The sequence below is a fragment of the Berghia stephanieae genome, chromosome 4, assembly GCF_034508935.2.
Source record: "Berghia stephanieae isolate SIO BIC M18660-M18661 chromosome 4, UCSD_Bste_1.3, whole genome shotgun sequence".
NCBI classification, from domain to species: Eukaryota; Metazoa; Mollusca; class Gastropoda; order Nudibranchia; family Aeolidiidae; genus Berghia; species Berghia stephanieae.
In genome coordinates, this window is record NC_088363.1 from 12,287,862 (window position 1) to 12,305,834 (window position 17,973).

The 17,973-nt window shown below is 34.9% G+C and overlaps 1 protein-coding gene across 1 annotated transcript in view; it reads left to right on the forward strand.

Annotated features, from left to right (window-relative positions):
- Nucleotides 1-6,290, forward strand: part of LOC144970035 (uncharacterized) — a 16,417-nt gene extending 10,127 nt beyond the window's left edge. Inside the window, exons 8-12 of the mRNA XM_078909221.1 lie at nt 470-526; nt 1,378-1,543; nt 1,882-3,249; nt 4,111-4,202; nt 5,453-6,290. Of these exons, the coding sequence (XP_078765347.1) occupies nt 470-526; nt 1,378-1,543; nt 1,882-3,249; nt 4,111-4,202; nt 5,453-5,688 (1,919 nt within the window). The 3' untranslated portion in view covers nt 5,689-6,290. The remainder of the gene's footprint in view (nt 1-469; nt 527-1,377; nt 1,544-1,881; nt 3,250-4,110; nt 4,203-5,452) is intronic.
- Nucleotides 6,291-17,973: the final 11,683 nt, after the last annotated feature.

Here is a 17,973-nt window from a genome sequence, read left to right on the forward strand (position 1 = left end):
AATCATCATCATCATCATCATCATCATCATCATCATCATCATCATCATCATCCTCATCACCATCATCATCATCATCATCATTATTATTATCATTATCAGCATCATCATCATCATAGCTCAGCATCATAATTATCATTATCATCACCACCACCAACACAGGGCACATATCCACCACCATCACCATCACTAATACCATAGTAATCATCGACTCCATCATCATCATCATCATCATCATCATCATCATCATCATCATTAACAACAACAACAACAAAACAACAACAACAACAAAACAACAACAACAACACCAATAGCATGATCCTTGTAAAGCGCTTTGAGCACAGTTAGTGAATATTGCGCTATATAAAGCTCAATTTTTTATATTTTTTTAATGATTATTATCATCATCTTCATCATCATTATCATTATCACCATCATCATCATCAAATCTACTTAATTCTTCATCTATTAGACAACCCACCAGTCTGCACATTGGACCAATTTATCACGTGCTTCAAACCAATGTCAGGTATGTATCCAAAATTACAATGACAACATTTACACATACAAGAATCCAGAACTACCTCTTATATTAACTACCTGTGTTCTATGACCTCCTGTAATGTAAATGGTGCTGCTCGAGGCTCGAAGAAATAAATAACAATGTGAAATTGAATGTAAGCTTCAATTAAATATACGAAAACAGATCAAATGGACGTCTCGGGTTTCCCCTTTATCAACAAAACAATGAATGAAACACTAAAAAAAAACATTGTGATGTAAGATATTTTGAGAATTGTGAACACTTTTCACTATAGTAGTAGTAGTAGTAGTAGTAGTAGTAGTAGTAGTAGTAGTAGTAGTAGTAGTAGTAGTAGTGGTAGTAGTAGTAGTAGTAGTGGTAGTAGTAGTAGTAGTAGTAGTAGTAGTAGTAGTAGTAGTAGTAGTAGTAGTAGTATAGTAGTAGTAGTAGTTAGTAGTAGGTAGTAGTAGTAGTTAGTAGTAGTGGGTAGTAGTAGTTAGTAGTAGTAGTAGTAGTAGTAGTAGTAGTAGTAGTAGTAGTAGTAGTAGTAGTAGTAGTAGTAGTAGTAGTAGTAGTATAGAGTAGTAGTAGTATAGTAGTAGTAGTAGTAGTAGTAGTAGTAGTAGTAGTAGTAGTAGTAGTAGTTAGTAGTAGTAGTAGTAGTAGTAGTGGTAGTAGTAGTAGTAGTAGTAGTAGTAGTAGTAGTAGTAGTAGTAGCAGCAGCAGTAGTAGTAGTAGTAGTAGTAGTAGTAGTAGTAGTAGTAGTAGTAGTAGTAGTAGTAGTAGTAGTAGTAGTAGTAGAAGTGTTCATCCCCGTAACTACAACAAATGCCATTCTATTTCATTCCTGTCCCCAGCCAAAGTCCATCGTAGAGTGGAGGAGGAATGTTTCTGTCCAGTCCCTTGCCAGTTCCTGATCTACGATTCCATCATCTCCTTCTCAGCTACCTCAGCGTACGCCCAGGAACGTCTTTTGGCAACCACTACCACAGATTCCTTACAACAGAAGTATATGACGGCCAGGTAATCGAGTATTCAATAGTTTGGATCGTGGCTATTGAATCATTGTATAAATAGTATGCACTTGGCTAAGAAACCCACAACATTGCCATATAAGTATAACGGACCAACACACACAAAACTGTGTGTAACCATGAACGTTTATAGTCTGATTAATACAGTTTAGTGAGAATTACTCACAAACGCGGATGGCAAAAAACAATAACAAAGACCTGAGTGACGTCAACTTTGAACAAGCTATACTTTTACTTGATGTTCAAGATCATTCTTGATTATCTTTGTCGACATTCTAGTCAAAAACATATCATAATTACTTGTAATAATTATATTTATATCACCAGAGAAACCACTTCACGCATGGATCCTATCAAATTCAATCAACTACTGAACCTCGTTCTTACAGCACGATCAAGCTTCAAGGATCTTGAAACCGTCATGACAACCGTTGGGTTCTCACACGTCTCCGCTCAAAAGAAGGAACTGGAGCAAATTTACCAACGGGTGAAATCGACGTGGAAGAGAAAATTGCATCTTCTACAGTGGCAGGCGTACCATGTGGATAAAAACTTCATCAGAGCGAGACAAGCCATGGAAGAAAGAACTCTGTTCTCGGCTCTCCTCGGGTTTCAACAGCTCGGCTATCAGGTGGAGATCCGAATTCATCAAATGATTCACCCGCCAAGTAACCTAACCCTCAATGACGATCTAAGATTGAATCTATATTTAGAAACGATGAATATGCTGAATGGGAGGATTGACCTATGCGATAAGGCTTTTGATAATTACACACAACTCTACAACGCCTATCTGAATGGACAGCCTATTTTTAAATATAAATTTTACAATGAATCAAGATTGGATAATATTTATATCACACCTAAAAAGTTACTGAAAGAGTCGCTATTTCGTACTGAGTATACCAGGAACTATAGCATAAGGGTTGGGACGGATCTACGAGACGTGCAACATTATCTGAGACGTTATTCTGCTATTGCTAACAACACGTATGTCAACAATACGCTGAACGAAACGGAGTTACACTTTGTGAACGTCATGTTCTTCAGTAGAACGAGATGGTTTTATCAATCACGAAGTGAATTCTACAACGAAGCTATCGAATATCCAGCGAAAGTTATGAAGTCAAAGATAGAGGATTTTGAAAGATTGTGGAGATCGTTTGAAAGTAACTACGAGAGTATGATGAATTCGGTCAATATGATCCTGAATAACCTGATTGATTTAAATAATTCTATTTTACAGCGTATACAGAAAGGCATGGATTCAACGGAAAAGTATATCAAATATGGGAACGTGACAAAACAGCAGGCAGCCAAGGAGTTAGCTTCGGAGGCCATTCACGTGGGGATAATTGACTTAAAACTGTTTTTCCAGGAATTGCGGTCACGTGGTCAGGATATTTATGACGGTTGGTCCGCTCTGCTACGCTCTACGAATGACATCTGGGATGTGATACTTCATGATGAAAATATGCAAGAAATGTACGAACATCGTCACATGACTGAATGGCAGCGGAAGTTTGATGACGTCAGCAGCGAGTTTGAGGCTAATTTTACAAGAGTCCGCGATTTATACGACCCCCGGTTTATTATCAAGAATACAGATACTCGATTTTTGATAAATATGGACAAACTCATCGAACACATGACTTTGTACCGAGACCAAAGTCGTGTGGATTCTACATTTATAAAGTAAGTGCAAATCCTTTTTTAAGGTAGAAAATAAATATTAAAAGTAGTCCATTTATTCATCCTCCAATAGTAAATGTATGTTTAGGGTATAATAATGATAATATTAGAATAATGTAATTAATTTATATAGCGCCTAGTTCCAATGAAAATTGCTCGCTGGTGCTTTACATCGACACATCGTATATATAATACACAAATATAGAATTAGCAGATCTTAAATTTCACCTGGGTTCATAAAGGGGGATAAGTTCTTGAAGGTAAACAGGAACAGGATTGTTTATAATATTCCAAATGGAGACGAATAGGCCAGATGTCAGAAGCAGTTTAGCTAGAGCAAGGTGACTTGTTTAAGGACCGGTAATTGTCACCTTCCGACTGATTATGTCATTCACTGACCATTATATAAATACCATAATTTAAAGGATTTTTGGGGGAAATATCTCCGAAAATAAAACGTATCTAAAATTTTGGCCAGAAAACTCGTTCTTCAGATGTTTATCGATTGAAATGACCCTCATCTTGTCAAAAACTTTCAAACCTGGGACTTCACAAAGACACAAACACACTTTCTCTTTCTCTCACTACGTCTCTCTTTCTCTCTCTCTCCCTCTCTCTCTCCCTCTCTATCTCTCCCTCTCTCTCTCCCTCTCTCTCTCTCCCTCTCTATCTCTCTCTCCCTCTCTCTCTCTCCCTCTCTCTCTCCATCTCTCTCTCTCCCTCTCTCCCTCTCTCTTTCTATCTCTCTCTCCCTCTTTCTCTCTCTCTCCCTCTCTCTCTCTCTCTCTCTCTCTCTCTCTCTCAAACAAACAGAATTTTGAATCCAATTTCACTCTCACCAATGTTTTGGACACTTTATTCCAGGGACAACTTCCTTCAACTGGATGTATTCTACAGAGAGAAGAGCTACGAACAGATCACACAACAGCCTGCCTATGATATTTTCGCTTTAATTTGTAAGTGAATTGCATTGTCTGATCAAAGCCTGACTTAGAATGGATGGCCCATATTATTATGTAGGAAGCCTATGTTAAGGGTGAAAAGGGGGGAGGGAGGAGTATGGTGATGGCGATTGTAGTGGTGATGATGATGATGATGATGATGATGATGATGATGATGATGATGATGATATGGTGGCGGCGACTGTGGTTCTGGTTTTAGTGGTTGTATTTGTGGAGGTGGAGGTGATTATGCTGGTGGAGGAGGTCGTTAAGTTCTGTGATGTTTGTGGTTGTAGTAGTAGCTATGATGGTGTTGGTGGCAGAGATGAAGATAATGATGAGGATCTTGCTGATGATGATGATGATGATGTGATGGTGATGACGATGACGATGATGATAATGATGGTGATGAAGATGATGATGATGGTGATGATGATAATGATGATGATGATGATGATGATGATGATGATGATGATGATGATGATGATGATGATGATGATGTAATGGTGATGACGATGACGATGATGATGACGATGATGATGATGATGATGATGATGATGATGATGATGATGATGATGATGATGATGATGATGACGGGAGTTCTGCTTATTTAACCAAGGGAATGTTTACAAAAGCCAGACTAAACAGTTTTGATAATTAACCTATTCCACGACAACACTGTAGGGGAGACAATCGAAAAGAAAAATCTGTCACCGAATCAGTAGAGTTATCTCACTTGCTTCGATTTTCTCATAATAATTCTCCAAATACTTTTGATTCCCAAAGCCAAAGAAGACAAACTTTACTGGACCTCAAAAGTGAAGCAGTTCACATTTGAATATCATCAACAAAAATACTCAAATTCTAAGTTGGTTGGAAAAACTAATGAAAAATTCGCTTTCATCGGTTTCCTTGGATTAAATCGATTGGCTATGTGGTCGACTGGTATGACACTCGTTTTTGGAACGGAAGGTCCAGGGTTGGAGCCTCTCTCAGCGCATAGTTGAGTCCTTGGAAAAAGCTCTTTATTCACTATCTCCAACAGTACTCAGGTGTAAATTGAGTACCTGGCAGTTAACCGCGTTGTCTCTGTTTTTAAAAATTGTAATATCGCCTAACAGGCGTTATGTCACGTCCTACATGTTAAGTGTTGCTGTTGTCCAGGCACCCATTGTAAAGCGCTTTGAGCACGTTTATGGATATTGCGCTATATAAAAAGCTCAATTATTATTTATTATCACTATAGTAATATTTTTATCCACCAGGTGACATTGGAGGGTCTATGGGTCTTTTCATCGGTGCGAGCGTGCTGACCTTGTACGAGATCGTGGAGTTGTTTCTTCACGTCTTTCTACTTCCGGTCTTCCACAAATCCAAACGGGTGTTGAAGAAAACAAATAAACGAGACAAGAACGATTTTCTGTCCAACCCTGAAGCGAATTGCACCAAACATTGGGATGGATGTCACACTAACCCAATGTCACCGAATACAAACGAATAATAAATTTATCAACAAACATTTGATAATGATTCGCTTTTAAATACAGGCTGTCCATACAGTCTGGGTACATGGTAAGAGAGTACAAATTCCTCTTTTTAAAAACGAATCTTATTCAATTGGGATATAAAGGGCTCGTACTTTAACACGTGATCTCTGAAAGTATTTTTCAGCAAAATCTCCACAATCTATAGCATAAATGAAAAATTAAAAATATATAGTGAAATACTACATGTAGCCAGACTTTCTGGACATCCTGTATAATACTGACCAGATCAACGGTATCAACACACATAATTATAATTGTGTGTGACCTTGAACAATTGTAATAGGGAACAAAGTTGTGATGTGATGTCAAAAAAACTGGTTCCAATATCATTGGATGTGTAAAATCACTCATTCAGATCTCTGGATGCAAAACTTGAGGTATTCATATTCTGGTTCTGAGAGTGATGGTTTTATTATATTTCCTTGTCTAAATAAATTCTGGACGTCAATAAAGATCATCCATCCTCGCTCTTTAATAATAATAATAATAATAAGAAGAAGAAGAAGAAGAAGAAGAAGAAGAAGAAGAAGAAGAAGAAGAAGAAGAAGAAGAAAAAGAAGAAGAAGAAGAAGAAGAAGAAGAAGAAATAATAATAATAATAAATAATAAATGTACATTTATAAAGCGCTTATGCCGAAGCTTGAAGCGCTTAACGTCCTGTAATCTCAAGAATCTGCCGATACATACCGATACTATAATAGCTCTGAGACCTTCTGATTCAAGATGGCGCCTAAACATTATTAGTACTCCAGAGGATTGGTAACATACACAATTCAAGGAGCTGGGAACTTGAAGAGAAGAAGGGGTGACGTCACGGCTTCTCTACCCTATTTGAGTGAATCAAGTGAGAACTAATCACCATTTGGAGATCTAAAAATCAATTGCAAAGAACTGTGACGTTAATTTCATTAATTCTATTTTTAAATCCTCTATCATCAGAGGATCTGCCAAACATGGCCATCTTTATTGTATATTATTGGCCACAAAACATTTGGGTTAATTATTATATCCTTATATGGGGAACATTTGTATTATATTACCTTGTCTCGGGGTTTTGGTCATATTGCAAAATGTTCTCAAAATTCATACGTAATAAAAAGTGTTCACATTTTTCCAAGTATCCAACATCGCCATACCCACGTCATTTTTTCAGATGACCCATGGGTACGTTTACAAAAGGGAAGAAAAGTGTGATATCAAAAAAACTGGTTCCTATTTCATTGGAAGTGTAAAATCACTCTGCTTCCGGATGACTGGATATATACCTTGTGTAAATTCATCTTATGGTTTCAGAGTGATGGTGTCTTATTTTCTAGTCTAAAGATATGCTGGTCGTCAATAGAAACCATCCATGCTCCCTCTTTTACGTCTCGCAATCCTAAGAATCTGCCAGTATAAATCCTGTTACTAAATTATGTATGCCACCTTTATATACCCCGGCCGAGTGGTTAAGGCATAGCACTGTGACACGGAAGGTCCCGGGTTCGAGCCCCGCTTCAGGCACTTTCGTTTGTTTTCCTTGGGCAAGATTATTAACAACCAATTTGCTCACTTGGGCAACATGGGTGATTCCTGTTGACATCAGACATCTTGCTTGATGAATTACCGATATTCCTTCGGGAAATGCCTAGGCGACGATATCGTGGCGGAGGGGGGGGGGCATAATATTTTTTTTTATATTATAAACTCTATTCATTATATTACAGATTACATACACACTTCCCAAGGATTTAGGAACCAAAAGAGTAGAGGGTTAGATATCATGACATTTTTTCCCTATTTGTATAAACAAACCAGCGTGTTTATATTTATTAAGACATCTTCAAGCGTTGGAACTTCTTTATTGTTTTGGGGTTTGTTTTGTTTTGTTTTTTTCTTTTTCCTTTTTTTTTACTCTTATTTCGAACTTCAAGCAGTTGCAAGATTTCCTCACTATCTATACAGACTAGAGAGGTAGATTCATGACAACGATGTTAAAACGAGCCGGCCCCACCATTGCGTCAGGATATCAGACCTGTAAATATGTTGCCTTAGGGGGGTGGGGGTGGGGGGGGGTAGAAAATAACGCAACACGTACACTCTGGTGCATAAAGACATTATCTCAATGGGGGAAAAACAAGAGAAACACTAAAACGTGTAATTCTAATGGTATATTGATTGGTTTATTTATATGTATGTATGTATATGTATGTATATATATATATATGTATATATATATATATATATATATATATATATATATATATATATATATATATATATATATAGATATATATATATATATATATATATATATATATATATATATATATATATATTATATATATATATATATATATATAAATACAGGTGAAGGCAAATTGGAATCTCATTGAATTGACACACAATATTGAAAGACGTCGAAAGTCATAATACATAATACATCATAGAGGCGATCTACGAGTAGGCAGGTTGTATCCATCCATCAGTGGCGGTCAGTCGATGTGATACTTTTGTTTAAACAGAACCTATCAGAACCCTGATTATCTACAAAAGACAAGTCTACGACTCGACCAACTATAGAACTTTGCGATAGACTAGCATCCTATCCAAAGGATAGCAACCCATTGCTATTATCGGTTTCACGCTATAGAGACCGGGATAAACTCCGGCTCCATGTGCCTCACGTTTCTCAACAACAATTTGGATGATGAATTAGACACGAAATACTTTAACTGAATGACATATGATTTTTTAAAAAAAGGTATTTTAAATGAATAAAATCAAATTCTACTACCTCATATTCATCTCTTTGTAGTTTATGTTCAGTTCATCGTCCACTTTGTTCAGAAAAGGGGGAAAATCCGAAACATGAACATCACAGTGGAACCCTGGTAAAGCCACAACGATCAGACAAGAAAGATTTGTTGTTGTTAAGCATGGTTCACTTTATCCATAATTAATGGAACACACAAAGAATAGAAAATGTTGGACCAAAAAAACGGGTTGACTTTAAGCAGAAATTGACTTTAAGAGTGTTGACTTTAATCGGATTCCACTGTATTTGTCTTTGTCGTGTAAAATCAAAGCATCACTTCAACTTCTTTATTGTTTTGGGATTTGTTTTGTTTTTTTCTCACTCTTATTTCGAACTTCGAAGCAGTTGCAAGATTTACACCGACTTGAGAGGTATAATATTAAGAGATGATAAGAGAAACAGTAAGTTTAAGTAGCCTTTGGGGAGGAGAGATAGAAATTTACAAAGAAAAAAGTTGAGAAAAGGACACGTAGAGAAAGAATAGAGATAAATACAAAATAGTGTTTGTTTATTCAGTATAATAATAATCTCTCTCTCTCTCTCTCTCTCTCTCTCTCTCTCTCTCTCTCTCTCTCTCTCTCTCTCTCTCTCTCTCTCTCTCTCTCTCTCTCTCTCTCTCTCTCTCTCTCTCTCTCTCTCTCTCTCTCTCTCTCTCTCTCTCCCCCTTTCTCTCTCTACATATATCAAATAATCATTTATATATACAAATTGACATGCAATTGCAGATTTCAACTTTCTACCCAAAAAGAAAAGTGAGATAATGAATAAAACATGATATTAACCCTTTAAATGCGGGCCTGGATTTCTTTCAAACCGCCACATCTACCGTAATCGAAACGACTTAAAACTCTACTCAGCTTCACCAAGAAAGCAGTAACTGCGATACAAGCGAATTGTATAAGCCTGATTTATATAGCTCTGTACATGAAAATACTCAGCTTTTTTGTTATGTGAGTTTAGGCGCTTGTAACACACTTTTAGGTCATCCAAATGCCAGTAGAGGACAATAAAATAGTCAAAATAATTTAGATCCAACTATCAAGCGCTAAATTTTAAAATAGCGCAAGACAAAGGCGACAAAATCTGACAGCGTCGATTTCAACAGAAAAATGCACACACAAAAACATCCCTCCCAAAAACAAAAAATCAAGTCGATGCAGGCAAATTTTTTGGGATGTTTTTTTTTTTTTCCATGCATTTTTCTTTCTGCTTTATCTGACTCTTTCAAACACTTTTTCAAAAGTCCTATTCTAACACCGCCTCTTAAAATCGAAGCTCGCCTTTAAAGGGTTAAAACGTGATATAAATCATACAAATAATCCAAAATGAGCAGATCTCAAATCAATTTGTCATACAGTACAAATCACATACAATTCAATCATCAGTTCTACACAGAATTTGCTCCTACCATTTCCTTACATAACAATATTCAATGACAAATACAGACCTGCCTACGGCTACGAAAGTTTCGTAGAATTACGAATTTTTGGGTCCTAGTTGACAATTATATAAATATCTTGAATTCAATAAATTTCTTTACAGCAAAGTTTTGTTGCCAGAGCTAGTATATAAATGAGTTTATAGCATTTATTTAATGTATTAAACACAAAATGTTATTTTAATGGTAGTTATAATGTTTACTATGTTGTTACCCCTGAAAACTACGAATTTTTCCAATTCCAAGTAGGCAGGTCTGCAAATGATAAATACCCATGTTTTGACAGCAGAGAGGTTTTAACTGATCACGTGTCTATCACATGATCATTATCATTATACATAAAAATAGTGTCGCTGCTATGCGATTTTTGATTGGATGTCACAATGTATACATTCTATGACTCGTTTAAAAATTGCAAAGAATCAAAAGAAACGTTGAAAACAAATAAAGCGTTTTGTTTTGTTTGTTTCAACGTTTCTTTGTTTATCGTTTTGCTGATGAAGGGTTTGTACCTGAAATGTTCAGTATTTTTAACTACTTCCAACCGCAGCCTTTCCATTTTCACATTATTGTTTGTATTTTTACGATCCAGGACTTCCGTAGATGCAGAAATAATGGACACTAAAGGGGCACAATCAGATATTTTTCGCTTATTTTACAACACATTCACCTCACCTACTCCAGGCAGCCCCTGCCGCTCTCTACAACATACACCAATGTGTAACATGAACCAAACTGTAACATTTGCCAGCCCCTGCCGCTCTCTACAACATATACCAATGTGTAACATGAACCAAACTGTAACATTTACAATTTAGTACAAAATTTACAATTTATAACATTTCACACATGCAACAATTCGGTATCCTAATGAAATATTTACTACACACAGTGGTAATAGTAATAATAAAAGACTAGCATGAAGACGATAATACCAGCTTCATTTGACAATGCTGGTGGTTAATGCTAATAACAACAACAACAACAACAACAACAACAACAACAACAACAACAACAACAACAACAAAATAGAAATTGAAAAAAATGAAAGTAACTTTTGTCACAAAGGAATTTTAAAAAACACACTGATAATGATTAGGATAGATATGTAACAATAGGCTTCAACAGTCATGACGTCACTTCCCTCGTTATGTCGCATGGTAACTTAGTAACTGGCTCTAAACTATCGGAACAATGGCGGACGAAAAGCATAAAGTGTATCCAGAATAGAAAAACATTATAAATATGATCTTGTTTTAACTTTTACACATTCTGATCACATGACATATGAAAAGTTCTAGCCAGCATGAAGAATACAAAATTCAAATTTTCTTTGTTTAGAACCACGCTACTCGCTGTTGCTGGGCGACGTGACATCAGGCCATTGAATCCAATGAAACAAGTGTTTATATGTCATAGAAAATTGTCAGTTTTATGCATGTCAAAATTGCAACCGTTTTTGTTTTTAAATTTGGTACAGGGTAAAAAAAAAAAAAAAAAAAAATAATCGAATTAAATGGTTCGATGAATTAAAAACAATCGTCAAAGTGTAAAATTTGCTGGCAGATTTCCCTCTTTTTAGAATTTTATTTGCTTTAAATACAGTGTATTTTGTTTCTAATTATTCTCACCATGTAGCCGCATGTTAGTGTTAGTCTTTGTATAATCAGAGGAATTAATAACTATACTAAAAATCTCTGGCATAAGATAAGGACATATGCACAAAGGGAAGTAAATGCAATTTTTTTTAAAACTACATTTTAATTATTGCAAAGTCGATTGTCTCCCTTTTATATGAAAGGTTACTATAACATGTATTTTGCTGACCACGGTTATTCTTTATCAAATACACAGGTTTGTAATTTTTTGGAGGTTAGAATGTCAGATGATTTGATGGATGCCCTCCTATAATTGGTTACAAAAACCATACAGTGGTGATTCGTGTGGTTTATTTGAGTAGATTTGTTGTCACTATAGTCCTTGTCATGGGAATTGCATTGCGATATTCTATCCATCCTGTGTTCGTGGCTGGTATAAAGAACGCATTATCGGAAAACATTTTTACACGTATTGTTTTGAAGTTCTTATGGCAGGAATCAATCAAATAAACCTGGCATATTCTATTGGAATTAAGATCTCCGGCTGCTGTACAGTCAAAAACAGACCAGACCAATATGAGACATAATTTGTAAACGTAGTTGCTTCTACTACTATGAAATCTTTTTTTTTTCCCAACCAATCAAAATGTAGTGAAGTTCAAAATGACATCATCAGCAATCGACTGTTGAGGTAAAACTAAAATGGCGATAAACGATCTGTGATTGAGACAGTACTGAAACAGTCAGTTCTGGACACAAGCTTTTGTTTCAAATATCAAGAAGTTAAGACAACCCTCAACTTCCCAAAAATTATTAAACCCAAGACTTCTTTTATTCTGATTTTGATTTATGTTGGGTCTTTTTAGTTTTTAAGGGTTTTACGGCGCTTGCAACACATTTAGGTTATGTCAGAGCCAGTAAAAAGGAAGAAAATGGGATAGTAAAAAGTTCTACAATTACAATTAAAGCATCCAAGAATAAGGCAGACAAAGGGGAATTGGTTCAAATAGAGAAGAGATGTAGATTCCAAGAGCACACTATCAGTGTACTTAGTTTGAGATCACCTAAAAGTCTCATCCAGACACAAGCAGAGGCCCCTACTTAAGTGTTTACAAATCATAGTGCATAATAGAGATGATTTACATATCCTCTCCCAAAAATATCTATATATTTGCCTGTTTCCCTTACAGCAAGGGCATCCGGCTAGGACCAGGACAAAGCCAAATAATCCCATTCCAAAACAGACAGAAAGCAAGTTGGAAAACAGACATAAGGGGATAGAAGAAACAGGAAGCACCTTTCTACCCACTATGGCAGGTAAGGAAACCCACTCGGGATTCTGGGTTAGGCGTATTGTTCATATAAAAAATCACAGATGCGGAAATCTCATTAAAATGATGATAACAATCAATAAGACTAAATAACAAAATATTATAGTCAAAATAAACATTGGAACATCTCAAAGTAAAAGTTATAGAGTCGAATTTCTAGAAAACATTGCATGCTAGACTACCTTAATCATGATAATAATAATAATAATAATAATAATAATAAAAGAAGAAGAAGAAGAAGAAGAAGAAGAAGAAGAAGAAGAAGAAAAAAGAAGAAGAAGAAGAAGAAGAAGAAGAGAAGAAGAAGAAGAAGAAGAAGAAGAAGAAAGAAGAAGAAGAAGAAGAAGAGAAGAAGAAGAAGAAGAAGAAGAAGAAGAAGAAGAAGAAGAAGAAGAAGAGAAGAAGAAGAAGAAGAAGAAGAAGAAGAAGAAAAGAAGAAGAAGAAAGAGAAGAGAAGAAGAAGAAGAAGAAGAAGAAGAAGAAAGAAGAAGAAGAGAAGAAGAAGAAGAAGAAGAAGAAGAAGAAGAAGAAGAAGAAGAAGAAGAAAAGAAGAAGAAGAAGAAGAAGAAGAAGAAGAAGAAGAAGAAGAAGAAGAAGAAGAAGAAGAAGAAGAAGAAGAAGAAGAAGAAGAAAAGAAGAAGAAGAAGAAGAAGAAGAAGAAAAGAAGAAGAAGAAGAAGAAGAAAAGAAGAAAGAAGAAGAAGAAGAAGAAGAAGAAGAAGAAGAAGAAGAAGAAGAAGAAGAAGAAAGAAGAAGAAGAAGAAGAAGAAGAAGAAGAAGAAGAAGAAGAAGAAGAAGAAGAGAAGAAGAAGAAGAAGAAGAAGAAGAAGAAGAAGAAGAAGAAGAAGAAGAAGAAGAAGAAGAAGAAGAGAAGAAGAAGAAGAAGAAGAAGAAGAAGAAGAAGAAGAAGAAGAAGAAGAAGAGAAGAAGAAGAAGAAGAAGAAGAAGAAAGAAGAAGAAGAAGAAGAAGAAGAAGAAGAAGAAGAAGAAGAAGAAGAAGAAGAAGAAGAAGAAGAAGAAGAAGAAGAAGAAGAAGAAGAAGAAGAAGAAGAAGAAGAAGAAGAAGAAGAAGAAGAAGAAGAAGAAGAAGAAGAAGAAGAAGAAAAGAAGAAGAAGAAGAAGAAGAAGAAGAAGAAGAAGAAGAAGAAGAAGAAGAAGAAAAGAAGAAGAAAGAAAAGAAGAAGAAGAAGAAAAAGAAGAAGAAAAGAAGAAGAAGAAGAAGAAGAAGAAGAAGAAGAAGAAGAGAAGAAGAAGAAAAGAAGAAGAAGAAAAGAAGAAAGAAGAAGAAGAAAGAAGAAGAAGAAGAAGAAGAAGGAAGGAAGAAGAAGAAGAAAGAAGAAGAAGAAGAAGAAGAAGAAGAAGAAGAATGAAGAAAAGAAGAAAAGAATGAAGAAGAAGAAAGAAGAAGAAAGAAAGAGAAAAGAAGAAGAAAGAAGAAGAGAAGAGAAGAAGATAGAAAAGAAGATAAGAAAGAAAAGAAGAATGAAGAAAAAATGAAAAAGTAATAATAAAATAATAATAAAGATAATAAGAATAAAAATAATAAAATAATAATAAGTAGATAAATAATAATAAAATAATAATAAATAATAATATAATATAATATAATAATAATAATAATAATAATAATAATTAATAAAATAATAATAATAATATAAAATAATAATAATAATATAATAATAATAATAATAATAATAATATATATAATAATAATAATAAAAAATATAATAATAATAATAATAATAATAATAAATAATAATAATAATAATAATAATAATATATAAATAATAATAATAATAATAATATAATAATAACAATAATAATAATAATAATAATAATGATAACAATAATAATAATAATAACTGGTCATGTTTGTCATGAAAAAATCTATAACAGCAAGACGGCTTACGCTTCTTCATCGTTACTGCAATTTTGATGATAAATGACAAGATTTTGAATTGGTTACCCAGTAAACTAGCAATGACTATCCCGCACAAATCTTTGGGCCTCTTTTTCGCTCACGAAGTGCCCAAATTCGCGTCAAAATATGGGACGAAGCCGTTTCGTATATGCTATTTTAAAAAATTAATTACGACGCTGTTTATCGATGAATATGACTGAAAGTTGGCACACAGTTAGGAAACAGGTCATTTTAGATTATGTCAAGCGACAAAACTCGTGCGATTACCAGAAGACCGTTAAAAATAGATTTTTACTCTTTAGAGTAAAATATTTCTAAAACTACCGGGCGTGGAGGTTTTGTCGCTGACAAGGTAATACATGAACATTTCTTCTTTTTGGTTGTAAAATTTCATATGAATATGACGAGTACTTTTCCCGTATTTTACAAAACACCATCCTGATTTGCTCTTCAAGTTTCAATCTTTTAATCCATTTATTACGCAAGATACAACGAAAGGTCGAAAAAAAAAATGCCGAAAAAGCGTCCCATATTTTCGCGTTTTTTTCCTCTTTGCGGGTCATCCAAATAAATGACACCTTTAAAACTGTATAACTTATTTATTTATGAATGGATTTTCAAAATTCAAAAACATTTTTACTCAGTGGATATAGGGCTTTGGTTTCAGACAAAAATTTTCCTCAAAAAGAGAATAAAACATTTTTCATAGTCATTGCTACAGTAAACAGAATAAGAAATGCTAATTTAAAATAGGATCAGTGATACGATTAAACTTTAAACGTTTTAGAACAAAAACACAGTATGGTAATAACGTTTGGAAACAAACTCAAAGATGAGTAAAAAACAAAAACAAAAAAAAAACTAAAAGAAGTACAACCAACTTCCGGTTAAAAATAGTTCCTTCTAAAAATAGGAATGTAGCGGGAGGGGGGGGGGGGGGAATCAATTCTGGCCAAAAGAGACTTGAATGATTAAAATATTCTAACGTAAACTTGAAAAAAATCTCATGATTAAAATTTCCACTCAGTAAACATTTATAATAATAATGGATATGAAACATTGCTGGGAATTCGGTACGGCACAGCTATATATTATATGTGTGTTGGACCTGACAAAAAACGTGCAGATGCTGAGAAAATAAAATTGAATCGCTAAAGTTGGTGTAATCAAATGTACACAGAAATGTTTTCTTAGTAAAAATGCAACTTTAAATATTGAAAATATCTTAATCAGGGCCAAAAAGACACGTGTTTCATTCATTACACTGTCTTGTAGAAAAAGAAAACGATGTTTTTTTAAAAGTTTTAATTTGCTCTTACATCAAAAAAATATCCAACACGTTTTGACAGATCTTCACACATATTTAATTTTTGATTAACAGATTCATGAAAGACGAAAATCATTTTAAAATTCAGAGTCTTTTTTTGTTTTATGGATAATAACATGCAGGTCAGAGTCAACAGATCAAATGGCTCAAAAAATGTTCCTTGGATGTTTAATATCACGAGCTCTTTGCCCTATTCATTTATTTTACCTTTACCAATAAGAAAGCGAGTTTTGATTATTTAAAAAAAAAACAACAACAGATTACAGCCTTTTAACTAATTCTGACACTTCTCTACCAATTTCATTTCTTGTTATTATCAACACAAATGCCAAAAAATATATAAACAGTTTCTTCCCAAGAACCACCAAGGAATGGAACACTCTCCAACCAGAAATCCTAGATATTACCAACAACAACAAATTTGGTCAACTATTAAATATTTATCTTTCAACTCAATAACACAATAATGGACAAAGTCATCAAATAATTGTCTAAAATCTGCCGTGATGGGTAATCCGCCTTTTATAGATAAAGACCTTGAACTTGATTGAACTTTAACTGTTCCACTCACTTTTCTGATTTAAGTAATTCACAAAAACAAAAGTAAGAAAAAATGAAGTAAACATTTCCATCCACTGAATATTTGTAAAGACAGGAATAAATTCCAACATAGATGAATCTCCCCTTAACACCAGTGTCTGGACTAGGAATCCTCCATAAATAAATAGGGAATGAGATTAGCGAAAGAGTAGCGTCCCTTGATTGGACGTCACCCATAGTCTGTGACGTCACCGGTGGAAAAGTTATTAGAGAGAGAACGTCATGTTGGTTGTGCGCATGCGTCTCTCGTCCTCGCTCCTCTCGCACAACCAACATGACGTTCTCTCTCTAATAACTTTTCCGTCGGTGACGTAACAGACTATGGGTGACGTCCAATCAAGGGACGCTACTCTTCCGCTAATCTCATTCCCTATAGCAAGTTATAGAACTATAAGACATGATCCAGTGCTTATCCCGAGTTCTGTAGCATCAAACCGATAATAGCATTTATTTGTTACTCTATAAGATTTCCATAGAATCTTCCAGATACAGCTGTCCAATCGATCAGGAATGGATGGACGTGGAGGTCATCTAAAATCTACCCAAATATTCATGCAAAATAGGGAATCCTGTGCCCAATTTGAATTTAATGAGAGCATAATACATACTGGGGGGGGGGGGGGTCCCAATAGCTCAGTTGGTAGAGCACTCGCTTCACACACAAAAGGGACCGGGATCGATCCCGGGTGCAGTCGAGATTTTGTCTGACCTCCCTCCACCCAGCAATGAATGGGTAGCTGAGTCTGTTGGATTTGGCAGAAAGTCCTACTTTGCGATAGACTAGCGTCTTATCCAAAGGATATCCAGCAATTGCTATTGTCCATTTCACGCTATAGAAACTGGGATAAACTCCTAATCCATGGGCCTAACGGCTCTGAAGGACTACATAACACAGACTAGTCTCACCATTTGTGATCCACCATCTCAAAACAGTATTATGTCTTCCATGAATCGGACAAATTAAGAGAAATTCAGATTTAAATTTGTAGGAAATAAGAAATTTGAGTTTTTGCAATGCATGAAAATTGCATTTATTCCCCACGGTCATGTACAGAAATTGAGGCCAAGATTCCTATTTTTGGCTACAAATTCAATTTCCAGTACAAATTCATCCCGACAAAATAAATATCACCTTGGGACAGTGAGCCATATTGGATAAATTTGTTGATAAAAATACGAATCTTTATTATCATTAAGCGATAAATCTCTTGATCGCACGATATTCCTT